Consider the following 13,762-nt stretch of genomic DNA (forward strand, 5'->3'; position numbering starts at 1 on the left):
AGTAACTGATACCTGTCTTTTAATTTCCAGCCTTATTTATTGTCACTGAAAATACAACACTAGCATATTTCAAAGTAAATGCATTTGTCACTTTTAAGTGTAGTGATTCTTTGTGTGTTGTCATGTGATTTCTCTTGGAGTGTTCTGCACTTTAGATATGGTGGCTGTAAACCTTCTCTTATTTCTTTGTTGCCTTCTCCTCTGGTTATTTTTTCCTCTCTTATCCTGGCAAGAAAGCTGGAAGCAACAAAAATGTCATGATGCACACATGTGGGATCACAGGCAAGACAAATCCCAGAGACTCTGGTTGGAAGAATGTGGTTGGTAGGCCAGTAGGTAGATGTGGTCTGTTTCTGCCACTGGGCATCCAGTAGCTGAGACCTTCCACTGAGAAACGTGCAGACTTGCTGACAAAAGAAGTTAGAAATTTCCAGGAAGGAGAGAGATCAATTGTTTGTTCACTACCCAGGACACATCTTAGGTAGTAAATGCAGGGGTTTCTTTTGTCAGTTCGCTAAGAGGGTCATTTGTCATTTTCTTGTGGAAATAATTATGTTTGTTAAAGAGCATGGCATGGATCCGACTGTTATAAGAAGTATGTATTGTGATGTTACCAGCATGTAATGGTGTGTAGCATGTAGGTCTAAAATATTAATTAAATTAATATGCCCACATGCTTGCACAAAAGACATGTAGAAAACCTGCTATTTGAGTAGTTGGGAATGTCCATGGAAGTATATACACTGGGAGTCAGGACCGTTGGGTATTTGCCAGAAGTAAAGATTTATTGGGTTTTACAATAGCATAGTTTTTGTTGTTAACTAGCTTTCTATCTCAATTTGTGTATGTTTTATTTAACTTACAGCTTAAATTTGCAAATGGTAAGTGACTGTTGCTGTTATTTGATTTATGGTAAATTTCATCCATTATTTTTCTTATCTTAAAATTTATCTACTTATAGGTTTTGCTAAAATCAGAAGACAAGTGTCTCTATTGAATTAATCAATAGTGTGGATACTTTTACTATAGAGAAATTTTTAAGTCACATAAGTTGGCATATAAGGAAAGTTGGCATTTAAAATATTTTACATACATAGTTATCACTCAAAAAATACATATCCATAAAGAAAAAAATTGATATGTGGTTTTTCTGAAATGTGAAAATTTCTGAAAATTACTTTAAACTTTTTCTGTAAAGGGCCAGATAGTAAATATGTGAGGCTTTGTGTGGGCCTCTGCTTCACTAGCCAACTCTGCCATTGTTGTACAAAGGTAGCCATAGATGGTATGTAAACAAATAAGCATGGCAGTATTCCAATAAAACTTTATTGACTAAAACCAGCCCATGTGCAATAGTTTGCAGATCCCTCCTATAGCACATTCTCTCCAAGTTAAGGCTCCTGCCGTGGTATGAAGTGACAAAATAATAGATTTTGGGTTTTTTTTTTTTCCTTAAATTCAGGGCCTCTGCAAGATTTCTAGAGTATACCAGAACCTCAGTCTCTTAAAACTTATAACCCATTATGGTGGGTAATATGAGCAAGGTAACCCATACTAATGACTCTAGAGAAGTTTCCAACTTCACATAATATTCATGTAAGACCAGAAAAAAGGTTCTTGGTGCTCTATGAGATGTTCCATGGCATGATGCCACAGGAAAGTCCAGCATGTTCGCAGCTGGTCCCTGTGGAGTGACACTCCTTAGATTTGTTCACAGCAGACCCTGGAGGGCCACAGACTGCCTTGCTCGAGGCTGTTGCTCTAGACCCTATTGGTCAGGTATCCCTGGGGTGTTCCCAGAAAGGTCAGGTCAGCTCTTTCTGGTGCCATGTTGTCCATAGGCAGAAATAGCAAGGATACCTGAGTTAGCAAGTCATTGTGGGTCTTGGAGTGAGTCCAAATGAGCCACTGAGCCCTGGAAAAGATCTTATGGGCACTAGGGTGAGGGTGATGACTGGAGATGCCCCAAGGTGGGAAGAGGCAGTGATGAGGCCTGGGCTGCCTCTCCACCATCTTGAGACCTCTCATTTTACAGGTGCTGGATGATGATTCTGGTTCTAGCATAACAGATGTTGCCCCCAGGAACCCACATACAGTTTTAATGATATTTCTACTAATGGCGGTCGGTGACTGAGTTTGAGGGGACTGGCCATTTCTACAGGCTGGGCCGATCCTGATGACAGGAAGGAAGCCCTAGCTGTAGTCTAGAATAAATTCCAAGGCAGCGTACAGACGACTTCAGTATGTAAATAAGCCCTTAGGACTTCTGCATGCAGCAGGCGGTTCACTCTTGCTGATCCCTCTTATGTTGTTTCTTGGGCACTTTCAGACCACTCAAGTATCATTTGGTGAATTACTCCTTCAGGGCACTAACTGAGCCGACTTTGATCTCTCTTTTTTAATCTACAATTTTTGTATGTAAATTTCAAACCTTAAAAGACAGTTTCCCAGGATGGCATCCAAGAGATCTCATAGCCTGAGGATACTAAAACTATTTCTTGGGAGAAGGATACAACTGAAGATAAATCTCCAACTGTCTTTCTTGGTTATTCTCAGGCTACAGGTTTTATGATCAACCCAGGCTGTTGTGAAGAGACCTAAAAATCAATGCCTCTCTCATTCCTAATGAGACCCTTAATGTTCAGCCTGACGACAGACAGTGTGAAATTGAATACTGACAACTCTACCCAGCGCAAATATTTTTATTATGCATTTCAATTTAAACATGTCAAGCCAATTACATATTTATAGGGTTTAAAGACTATTCCACTGAAGCCTTGGATAGTACACACTCTTCAATTCTCTGTGAGAGGACTCCGGGACAACAGTCAAACCTCTTGCAAGTCTGTAATAAATCATCTTTGCAGCCATAAGCACATACAGTTGACTGTGTACCACTGCTGTGCAGACCCACCCCCACCTGGTAGAATGTTAATTCCCTCAGTGAAATTGATTCCACCAGTTCTGCACATTATTTCTCCCTGTCTCCCATTTAGACTGTTAGTTTGCTGACAGTAGAGTACACAGCACTTAGCAGCTGGTTTGTGGAACCATCAGTCAGGAAATTGTATGATAAATAGGAGGGAGCCGGGTTTAGTGGCACTTCCTTCTGCTTCAGCAGTTTTCTCCCGACTTAGGAGAAGTCATCATGTGGTGTTTTGTCAAGGGCCGGGGCAGGAGATGGCTGTGCTGCGGTAACTTATTACACATGCTCTTGAGTTACGATGCGCCACAGCTGCGCTGCTCATGTGTAAATAATAAACTGCTAGGTGGATAATTATGGTGGCTGCTGGCAACTCGGGCCTGTTCTTGTCACGTGGGTTTTCTTGGCCAGCTTTTCGGGCCCATGATGGAATATGCTGCTGATCCACATAGAAACGACAAACCAAGATTGAAGGCAAGTACTCAACCTTTGAGGATTCAGGAACATTTTCGGAGAAAGGCGTTAGGGTGGATGTGATGTGATGCCACATATTAGGACATGCTCATAGTGCTTTTTATTTCTCATTGATCGTGTTAAGCTACAGTCAAGCACATCTTAAACTGGAAGAGGGCTGTTCCATTGCATTTTCCCAGAAAGGGGCTTAAGAGGCATGATTTCCACTAATAACTAATACAAGGTATAATTCTTCCCACAGACTTCAACAGTCCAGGAAAAGTTGTTTTAAACTTCATCAAGAGGGAAACATAGAAGCAGTAAAACACTTAAACTAAACCCAGATGTCTTTGGTCAAATCAGAATATATCCATTAATTTTCTGTTCTTTATTTAAACCTAATGCAGAGTTCATAAATTTCCTTGGGACATAAATAAACACTTTGTGCAAACTGTTACAACATGCATCACATACTTTCAGTCAGAATTAACTGTTAACCTCACAAACCACTATGGACTCAACAGTGAGAAATGACCACCAAATGCCCCAGTAATTGTGTTTTATATTTTTCTGTTAAATATTTTTGTTATGTTTGGTTATTTTGTCTTGAAAGAAGGAGAGAGGGTGAGAGCAAGTAAATTTAAATCCTGAAAGAATAATTCTTGAAAATGAAAAGAAGGCAGTGCCTTTATACGTCAGTGATAACACTGTAGGTTTTCCCTGGGGAAGAGATTGTTACACTGCTTGGGTACACTCTTCTGATTTTATAGGATTAGTTGGTTGGTCTTCAGCCTGTGCACATAATCACACAACTTCATTATAAAGACTCATATAAAAGATAATGACTGTTATTTCCTGGATATATGAGGCATGTATTAAATGTGGAATACATTCACACATTTTGAGCCCTGACTGTATGAAAAATGTGGGTTTGTACTTCATCATAATTTATAGTTGCACCCACAAAGAGAAAATCAGATACAGTTAACACCCACTTATCTGGTGGAGAGAATTTAATCAGGCAGAGAACAGCTGAGAGCCAAGAGGTAAAGAAGTGAAAACATCTTACAACTCTGACATAGTTGTCACAATGTCCCTCGAAACAGCCACACAAAATGGTGCATGTGAGAAGCCCTGAGGAGGTGGGTCAGACTTTATGAATGCTTCTGTGCACACAGTTCTGCTAAGTTTGTTTACCCTGAACTTCAAGAGCAGAGGCCTGCAGGAGGCACGTGTGTTTGCATCTTCCGTGACACTAAAAGGAAAGGAAGAAAACGAAGGGACACATCCATGTTTGGTGGCCTGTTTGAGTTTGTTTCAAGATTTTAAATCAGGAAACATTCACTGAGTATGTATCAGAGTTTCAAACTATTGAAAAAGATGACTATACTCAATTTTATGTTTTTTAGAAAGGATGAATAATTTTCATTGAAAATGGTTAAATAGAATGTTTTGGCTTCCTAGGGGGTAGCTTTTAATTGTCAGGATTGCTGAGTTAGTTGCAACAATGAATTTGCCAACATCTCTGGATAAGCTTTCAACTTAAACTTTCAAACTTAGCAAATCAGCTCTCAATATTTGCATTACAAAAGAACTTACACATCCTTTAACATTAAGTCCTAAGTGGTGAACTTAAAATATAATTGATTTGTTCATGTGAACTTTATAAAATATGTAAACCATAATGATCAGGTAGAATCATATATATATATAATTAGTATATCCCTCACCTGTTGAGTTTCCAGCATTATCATGTATCATGATTTCATAGTGTCAATGATATGAGAATACCAAAATGATTTCTTCCCTCCTATAACCACCCATTTTCTCCCTACAACAGGCACAAAATATAGTGAGTAATTGACATTTTCTGTCCAATAGTTCTCTTGGGAGTTTTCTAGATTCTAGGTCTGGTGGTAAACTGGTAGAATTATATAGCTTTGTTTCTCTCCCTGGTGGACCACATAGTTTCCATCAATGCCGCACTAATAGTGTTCTTTATTCTTATTTTTTCTTTATAACCATAGTCTTACATTCTCAAAGGAAGGGAGCAAGGGCAATATCAAAAACAAGGGAAGTAATGTATTATAATTTTTGTTTAATGTTTGCTATGCTTCCATTCTAAAAGATGCTTGATGAAGAAAGTTGGGAAGAAAGTTTGGACATGGGAGCGGCCCATGTCCGTCTGTGTGTCTGGCTTAACCTTCTAGGCCTCACACGGGTGCCCTGTGCCTTCCTCCAGGCGTGACTCAGAACCTGTCTGCAGTGCCTCGTTTGGAATCTCCTTTCAAGCCTGCTACCCTCAGCACTAGGGCAAGCTCTCCAGACTTCTAGAAATAACTCGGAGCCATCTGAGGCTCGTTTGGTGTACATTCAGTTCCTGTCCATACTGCCTTGTGCAGGCCCCCAGGATGACCACATGTGGAAGGCAACATTTGAAGAATATCTCTAGCCTATTGTGTGTAATATCAGCCTCATAGTCATGGAGTCAGACTTCCAGGTTCTGGACTCCTTAATTTTGCTTCTTGAAACTTGGAAAACCTTCCATGCAGTTACAAGTGATCAGTCATGCTTCTAATTAGAAAATCTGTTAAAACTTTCTTCAATTTTTATAGTGAATCACTTTTTTTTTAAACAAAAACATTTATTTTCAGATTTGCAAGAGATAATAGGTGTAAGCGACTATGAGTAAATGGGGTTGGAGGAGCTGTTTTTAGGAAGTGCACACACTCGAGAGGCCAGGATCCCCTGGACAGTGTGCTGGAGGAGGAGGTGGGAGAGGGAGGCAGTCTGGCTCCAAGGTGAATGGTAGGGCTACGGTGGCAGGGATTCGCTGAGTTTGGCTCAGATCTCCCTCTGTGAGCCTGCGTGGGTCAGTTCATCTTCTTTAGCCAGAAAGTACAGTATTTCTCTGGCCAACATATGGATTTGCCACCCCTGTGTTGGGACTGTGGAGGCCTGAGCAAGGCTAAGGAGGAGATTGTGCATTTAAACTTTAGAAAAGTGAGAGAGAGAGAGAGAGAGAGAGAGAGAGAGAGAGAGAGAGAGAGAGTGTGTGTGTGTGTGTGTGTGTGTGTGTGTGTGTGTGTGTGTGTGTGTAAATGCTCCTTTGTGTATATATCAGCCATAGGTTCTAGCAGGAACTTTGCAGAGGACACCCTTGACAGCATCATGGGCATGGGAGAAATGAAACTAGTATTTATATTATGATGTCTGTCTAAAATTTACTTGGCAGGGAATTTTTTTTTTTAAAGAAGTGTTTTGTAATATGCTCTCTTGGTTTCGTGGCTCCCTTCAGCACTCCGCCCCACCCCCGCCCAGCTCTGGCCGGCTGGCCTTCCGGGGTGGGGAGCCTGTGTGGCTGCAGTCTCCCTGCTCTCCTGCTTACCCTGCCTGCTTCTGCATGCACCCCCCCAAGTCACACAGCCTTGTAGTTACCCACAGGTTTGTAAGGTAGATTTAGCATAAGTATGTAGTGAGGAGAGTACAGTGCTGCTTCACACATTGGAATGTGGTTTCAAAGTGTCCATTTTATACAGGTCAGACTTTCTTTCTTTTTCAGACCCTCCTCACCTTTTTCCTGCCTTCCACCCTCCTGTACCAATTGATGCAAGACATCATGAAGGCCGCTACCATTACGACCCGTCTCCCATCCCTCCGCTGCATGTGTGAGTACTAAAACTTTACCCATTAATGAAGTGGAGCAAAATCCTGGCTTTTACTGCCTCAGGACTTTTGGTTACTGGCATGTCTACTGGGCTTTGAAGATGTGGTAGAAGTATAAGATTTACTTTTGAAATATAGCAAGCCTGTGTGTTCCTGGGTTCACTGACGCAGATCCCTGTTGCTTCCTGAGGAATGCCTGTCATACTAGGTACCTGGCAGGTGCGACTATTTCCTATATATTCTGCTGACATGTGTTCTGTAGGCTATAAATACAAAATTAAATTGTAAAATCCTAATGAAAAGCTACCTCTCAGAATATGTATTTGGTCGAGATTAGGTTTGAAGTTTTTCATGCTAAAATTCCTGTTATAGGAAAGTTCTGTCCTAAGGATCACCGTGAACCTAATGAAATTTTTATGGTGGGCTGGCCGGTTAGCTCAGTTGGTTAGAGCATGGTGCTCATAGCACCAGAGTTCAGGGTTTGATCTCTGTACCAACCAGCTACCAGAATAAAAATAAATAAAATAAAAAAAGAAATAAAATAATTTTTTTATGGTAAAATTTCAGAGCCCACATGGTACATACACCAACAGTTGCTTGATTGATGACAGTGTCACCCAAACAAAAGGGCAAATGTGATTGAGCATGTGGTTTACACAAAAATAAAAGGAAACAGTGGTGGTGATGACACACTAGAAAGGGAAGTAAATATCATCTTATTTGGTTTGGGGGAAAAAAGAATAGTGGACTTGCAAACTAAAACAGTATTCTTTTGTAGTACCATCCAGAAAACTGTCATATACTGTGATAATTGGAGCCACTCTTTGGGAGGGGCTGCCCTTGCTAGCGAGCGGCCTTGATATATACGTTTAGTTATATCTAATAATCACCCTTCATTCTGAGACAGTAAAGCTAGAAAAGCACAAACAGTACTTTGAAGAATAATGCTGGTTATTTAGATGGTAGATTGCATCTCCATGGCTATTAGTTACAGCTGTGTAATTACATATTATGCCAAAGAAAAATGAAGTTGTTTTAAAACAAGTCCTCCTCTGTGAACAGAATTAATTGATATTAACAATCCTAACTACATGCCCAAATACACATATAATATTTTACCCACAGTTTTTTGGATCCATCTCCCATTACTGAATGGTAATTTCAGAGCAGATTTGCCTGGAGGTGAGTAATAAGTCTGTGTTGCAGACTTCTATAAGCATTAAAGGAGAAGTGGGTATTTATAGAGAGAATGCAGAAACTCATGACATATTCTTCAAGTTTTCACTGAAATACAAGTAAGTATTTACAGGATTCTGAAGCCTGCTAAAAACACTCAAATAAGTCAAGGGGCCAATTTAAAATCCCCTATACAAAGGGAAGGAAATTCCAAATTCAGTGTGAAACATGACATGTAATTCACCCTGTTATATAGAGGTTTTATGGTACAGATGGGATCATGGATCTCAGAGGAGGGTCTGCCCCCTGGGACACAGCATGCAAGGGCCAGATCGGCCCAGGATGCAGGGATGGCTAATTCCTCCCAGATTTTAGTCTCCATGATACAGTAATTTAAATCAGATCTCTATGGGATTTTAAGGTTCTTCACTTTTAAAAAAAAAATGTCCTAGAGACATTTTTAATAATGAGTTTATTCAAAAACTGTGTCCTCTGTGTTCATTATACTTTGCGTTGTAATTAAATTCAGAGATGAATATATCAGTGAAAATCCCAAGCCTTGGTTCTTTGGCTGTATGTAATGACAACAAGCCTTCCTGAGTCCCTGCTGTGTGCTGCAGGCACTATATGCTGCACTTACATTGGCTCACAGTGGTAGTTCCACCACAAGATAGGGCAGGCCAGGTCTGGAGAACCCTGGGTTGGGGGCTATATTTTAGGTGTGACAGTTGAGCTGGGATGTCTATGGATTTCAGTAGTATGTTCTGCTTTTTCAGCCAAGCTTTAGGATACTTGAGAAGCATCCAACTAAATTGTTCTCTAGCAGCCTAAACGTATAATTATCAAAGATTCATCACGTAAGGCTAGAAGATAATAATGAGCCTCAAAAGAGAAGTCCTGAAGGTTCTGAGGGGGAATGTCACTGCTGTGGGCACAGAGTACGGTGAACTTACAGGTCTGTGGCTTCCTGGGACTGCTCAACTTTGATGCATCCAAGCAGGGCCCTGGAGGGACACTGAGCACTGGAAGTGGGCACTGGGAAGCTTGGGCACGTCACGCCTCTGTGCCTTTATGGAATGACATTCTCTCTGCATCACCTTAAGTGGCCCTTGCTCTCTGTATGGCGAACTCCTGCCTGTATTCATCCTTAAGACCTAAGTCTAGTGTCACCTTTGCAGGCTGTCCCTGAGGCTGCTCGTGTGGCACCTTGCCTGTACCTGTATTGTACCTGTATTGCTTTTCCTCTTGCTTTGTCAGTTGTTGTTAACAGGCGCTGTCCCCTGCTAGGTTTGTGGGCAGTGCCCAGCACTTGGCCAGATGCTTTGTAAAAAAAAGATGCTTAGTGGACACTCCCTCCTGCTGGTCCGGTCTGGGAGATGGCAGATGTGCCATCAGAGAGCTCATTCCTGTTCTAGCTTTGCCACTCACCTGTGCTGCGAACTCTGGCAACTCACCCTTGCACGTGTTGGCCTTATTATGTGGAAATGAAGCTACCTGCTTTACCCAGCTATCCAAACTGCAGGGAGAGTTCACTGCAGTCATGTTCATATGAGCACTCTGAAAAGACCAGAGCTCTAAACCAATGTGGAGTTTCTCTTCTGGCCTAGCTCAGTTATAAGTTCCTGGGTTGCTTTTGCACCTTCTGAGGTTTGATAAGTAGGTTCCTGTGATCATCTTGGAAGGAGGAGGTAACCTAGGTGAATATGGCTTAGTTACTTAAATCTTAAGTGCACATCTTCGCTGAGGGGGAAAGCAGTAATCTGGAAAAATAAAATGATTCCATCTAGAACTTGAATTTCAAAATGCTTGCTATATAATTATATCATAGAAACTAAGATCAAGTGAGCTTACTAAGTTTTTAGAATAAATATTTTTAATTATAAGGAAACAAAATTTGGAGATATTCTTACTGTTTTATATACACAATTCTTCTTGTGCTAACCTTAAAAATTAAATTATAAGTCTCTTAAAAGCAAGGATTTGTGTTGATGGAAACGCCGGCAGAGCTCTGTTCAGAAGGATGGCAGGCGCTGCGGTAATTATGTTATCATATCCTATCATTAAAGATTCTATTGAAAGGGGTTTATAAATTGCTCCTCTTTTTAGATAAACCACCCTATATTAAGGCATCAATGATATGGTGCAGAATTAAATTAAAATCTCATAAAATGAAATATGTTCTGTATTAGCTGTTTGACACTTAATTTGCCTCTGAATGAGTAGGGGAAATCACAAATTAACCTGCCTTTGTTTTTCCAACCATGGCTTATTAGGTGTTAGAACAACTGCAATTACAGCCTAATAATAACCACTAAGCCTTATAAATATGTACGGAAACGTGTCACTTTGTGTCAAAGAACCAGTGTGTTGAATGGAATGCCTTCACCTCACTCTGCTGACTCTCACAGTGCTATCCACCATTTATAGTTAGGCAGTATAGATAGGTTATAGAAACCTAAATTGATTCAAACACAGTGCTGGAAATAACATTAGAATTTATTAGTATTTCCTTTCTTAACTCAAAATCATGAATTTAGAATCAGAACTTATAAGTGGGACATGGAACATAGGCATCATCTCTCCCTGAGTTGTCACGTAAATGCTATCTTGTAAAATGTAAATTCCTGCACTGTGTTTATTTAATTCGAGTAGTTTGAGAATTAAGAAACACTGGATATGGGGAGTCTTTTCTTCTGAAAGTTATTCTCAACTGAATTCATCAGGCAGGCTTATGCCCAATAGACCAGTGGAGTCTCTCTTTTTCTCTCTCTCTCTGTCTCTGCCAAATCAAATACTATGGCCACTGATTCTAAGTTTGTTAAAACATATAGATAAAAGTATCTGAAGTATCTTAAAAAGTATCTAAGGTCCACTTTATTATATTACTGAGATTATTTGGAGCATTAATGATAGAAACAATCTACAGACACGCAATCAGGACAGTAATTTTTTGTGCATAATTTTACTATTTGGTCTTCTCTGTACTTTCTGCCTTGTGTTGTTCACATCAGGGATATATCCTTGTGTAACTGGAGGTGGCACTATTGTATTCTGTGGGAATAAATGATACCCTTTAGGCTAAAAATTACTATTACTTTTTAAATTTTCACTTGGAAATTTAGACAGTTGTTATGTTACATCGCCCTACCCCAGAATGCAGTTGTCTTTTCAAATGTCTACTTTCTACAGTAATGAAGAAAGCACTTTTTTTTTAAGTGTTAGAACTCACTTAAGTATGCTTCCTTTTTAAAAGTCGACATGAGGTATTTGTAGAAACCCAAATTACAACATAGCTTTAAATTCCAGTTTGATTTCATTTATTCTGGATTTTTGCCAGGGGGAAAAATCCTATCCTTTACATAAAGCCTTTTTGATGCAAAGTTATCTCATTTGTGGACAGTGTGAATTGAGTTTCAGACTGTCCCTTTGCTTCACACTGAGCTCTGCGGTTCACTTTCCGAAGCAGGGTCCACAGTTACTAGCCCATCACGATGATTCAAGCACCACAGGCCTTTCTTCTGGTTGAGCTGAGAGCTGCCCTTGCCACGTGCAGTGGATGCGAGCATACACACCCCGGGACAGTTCACAGAGAGGCTGTCGCATTTCACCGTCCGCTTCACTAATTCATTTTAGAAGACCTACTTTGTCTCTTCTGTCTTGGCGGTGCCTTCACTCCCATGATTATGATTGCCCTTTAAGGATGAGTAGCAGTTTGGAGTATGAATAAATCATTTCTTCCCCAAGAGAGAAAGCCCTAAGAAAGGATGTATCACTATGGTAAAAGCTTAGAGAAACAAGTAGTAAGTAGATGACCGGAGCTACTGTTGAGTTCTCCCTGTTTCCCTCCCAGAGCTCAGTACCTTGCTTGTGCTGGCACTTTGTTTATTGGGAGTTTATTTAATATTTACTCAAAAGCAGCCTTTAGTCCAGCCACTTACAACTCTTTGTTGGGCCCATATGCATACAGTGACTTCATTCTCAGGGAAGCGTCCAGTAAATATCCATATTAGCAAAACCTTATAATTATTTGGGGGCCTAACTAGTTTAGAATATTTTAATAACGTATTTTAAAATTAACCAAGGAAAGCCCTTTTCCCCCCATTGTTTGTGCTATACTGTAAACATAATTGAGACTGATAAAGTAGAATAACAGATGACATGAAGTACTGTAGGTAATACTAACACCCCACCCCACAAAAAAGGAAAAAGAAAAAAAAAATGGACTAGGTTGTAATTACAACTCTCAAGGCAAAGTCTATCTGTGTATTTCTTTGCATTTGCTAGGCTGAGTCCATGCCTTACACGTAGCACCTCCTAAATAAATACTAATTTTAATGATGATAATGGGCCACTGTTTGTTAGGCCTTTGCTTTTGCCACCATTTTTGTTTGTTTGTTTGATTTTTGTTCGGGTGTGTTATCTTATGCCAACAAAGCTAGCACACTTAGGACTCAAAAAGCAGAAGCTCGATTCCTGGGATTCTGTTAGAAGTACCTATCGCAATGTCAGATGCTCTTTACTGCCACACTGATTTCCTTATGCTAAATCGGTTACTGGTTGTGGAGGCCCTTAGTCACTTAAGTGACTGGGTATCATTTAATGTGTATCTATGGCTGCTTCCCAGACCCTTCAGATGGAAATAAAATTCGTCAACTTAGCAGCCTTCAACAGGCAATTTAAGAAAAATACCAGAATGTCAAAAGGGAAAAAATTAATGAATAGACAGTTTACATGAAAAAATATGTAATAATGACCACAGCTAATGTTTTTTGAATACTTACTATGCACTAGGCACCATTTTAAAGACTTTATGTAATTATCTCCTGTAATACTTACAACAGTTCTTTGATGGACTTATCATTGTTAGCCTCATGTTAAAATATGGAAAACCTGGCACAGAGAAGTTACACAGCTGATGAGTAGGTTGTGCTTCTGTTCTAACCCGTGCCTCAGAGTCTACACCCCTTGCTGGTGACCGTCATTCTCTGCTAGTGAAAATGAGCACAGACTTTGACAGTCTAGTTTTTACTTACTGGATAAGAGTAACTAACTCCAATAGCACTTGATAGAAAGTTCTGAATGTCACTGGCTGTCATTTTCTTCTGTAGATTTCTAAGGCAGAAATATGGCAGTGTGGGAGAGAGCCATTAAAAGCCCAGTCAGGCCTTTTGACCTAATAAGCTTGTCTGTAACCAAAAATTAGACACATAGCAGTGTTTGCTGCTGTAGAATTCATGATGCTAAACAGCTGGATGTTTTACATATCCAGCCATGAGGAGTGGTTTGATAAATTGTGATTCATCAATCAGTGGAATGTCAAGCAGCACTCAACAGTCACATTTGAGAGGACTATATGAAAACATGAGTAAGTAATGATTCGTGGTACCCAATAGCACATAGGCCATGGTGTACTAGATCACAACGTGTATTTGCTTGGAACCTTTTTCCTTCAAATACCCATGGCTTGCTTCCTCACTTTATACCTTTTGTTGCTCAGAGGTATACTTATCAGAGAGGTTTTCTATGAACCATCTAAAACAGGGG

General features: G+C 40.1%; 1 protein-coding gene across 1 annotated transcript in view; it reads left to right on the forward strand.

Annotated features, from left to right (window-relative positions):
• Positions 1-13,762, forward strand: part of GLI3 (GLI family zinc finger 3) — a 263,430-nt gene that overhangs the window by 135,683 nt on the left and 113,985 nt on the right. Inside the window, exon 4 of the mRNA XM_063113777.1 lies at positions 6,939-7,044. Coding sequence (XP_062969847.1) covers positions 6,939-7,044 — 106 coding nt within the window. The remainder of the gene's footprint in view (positions 1-6,938; positions 7,045-13,762) is intronic.

This window comes from Cynocephalus volans, chromosome 11 (assembly GCF_027409185.1).
Source record: "Cynocephalus volans isolate mCynVol1 chromosome 11, mCynVol1.pri, whole genome shotgun sequence".
In the NCBI taxonomy this organism is placed as follows: Eukaryota; Metazoa; Chordata; class Mammalia; order Dermoptera; family Cynocephalidae; genus Cynocephalus; species Cynocephalus volans.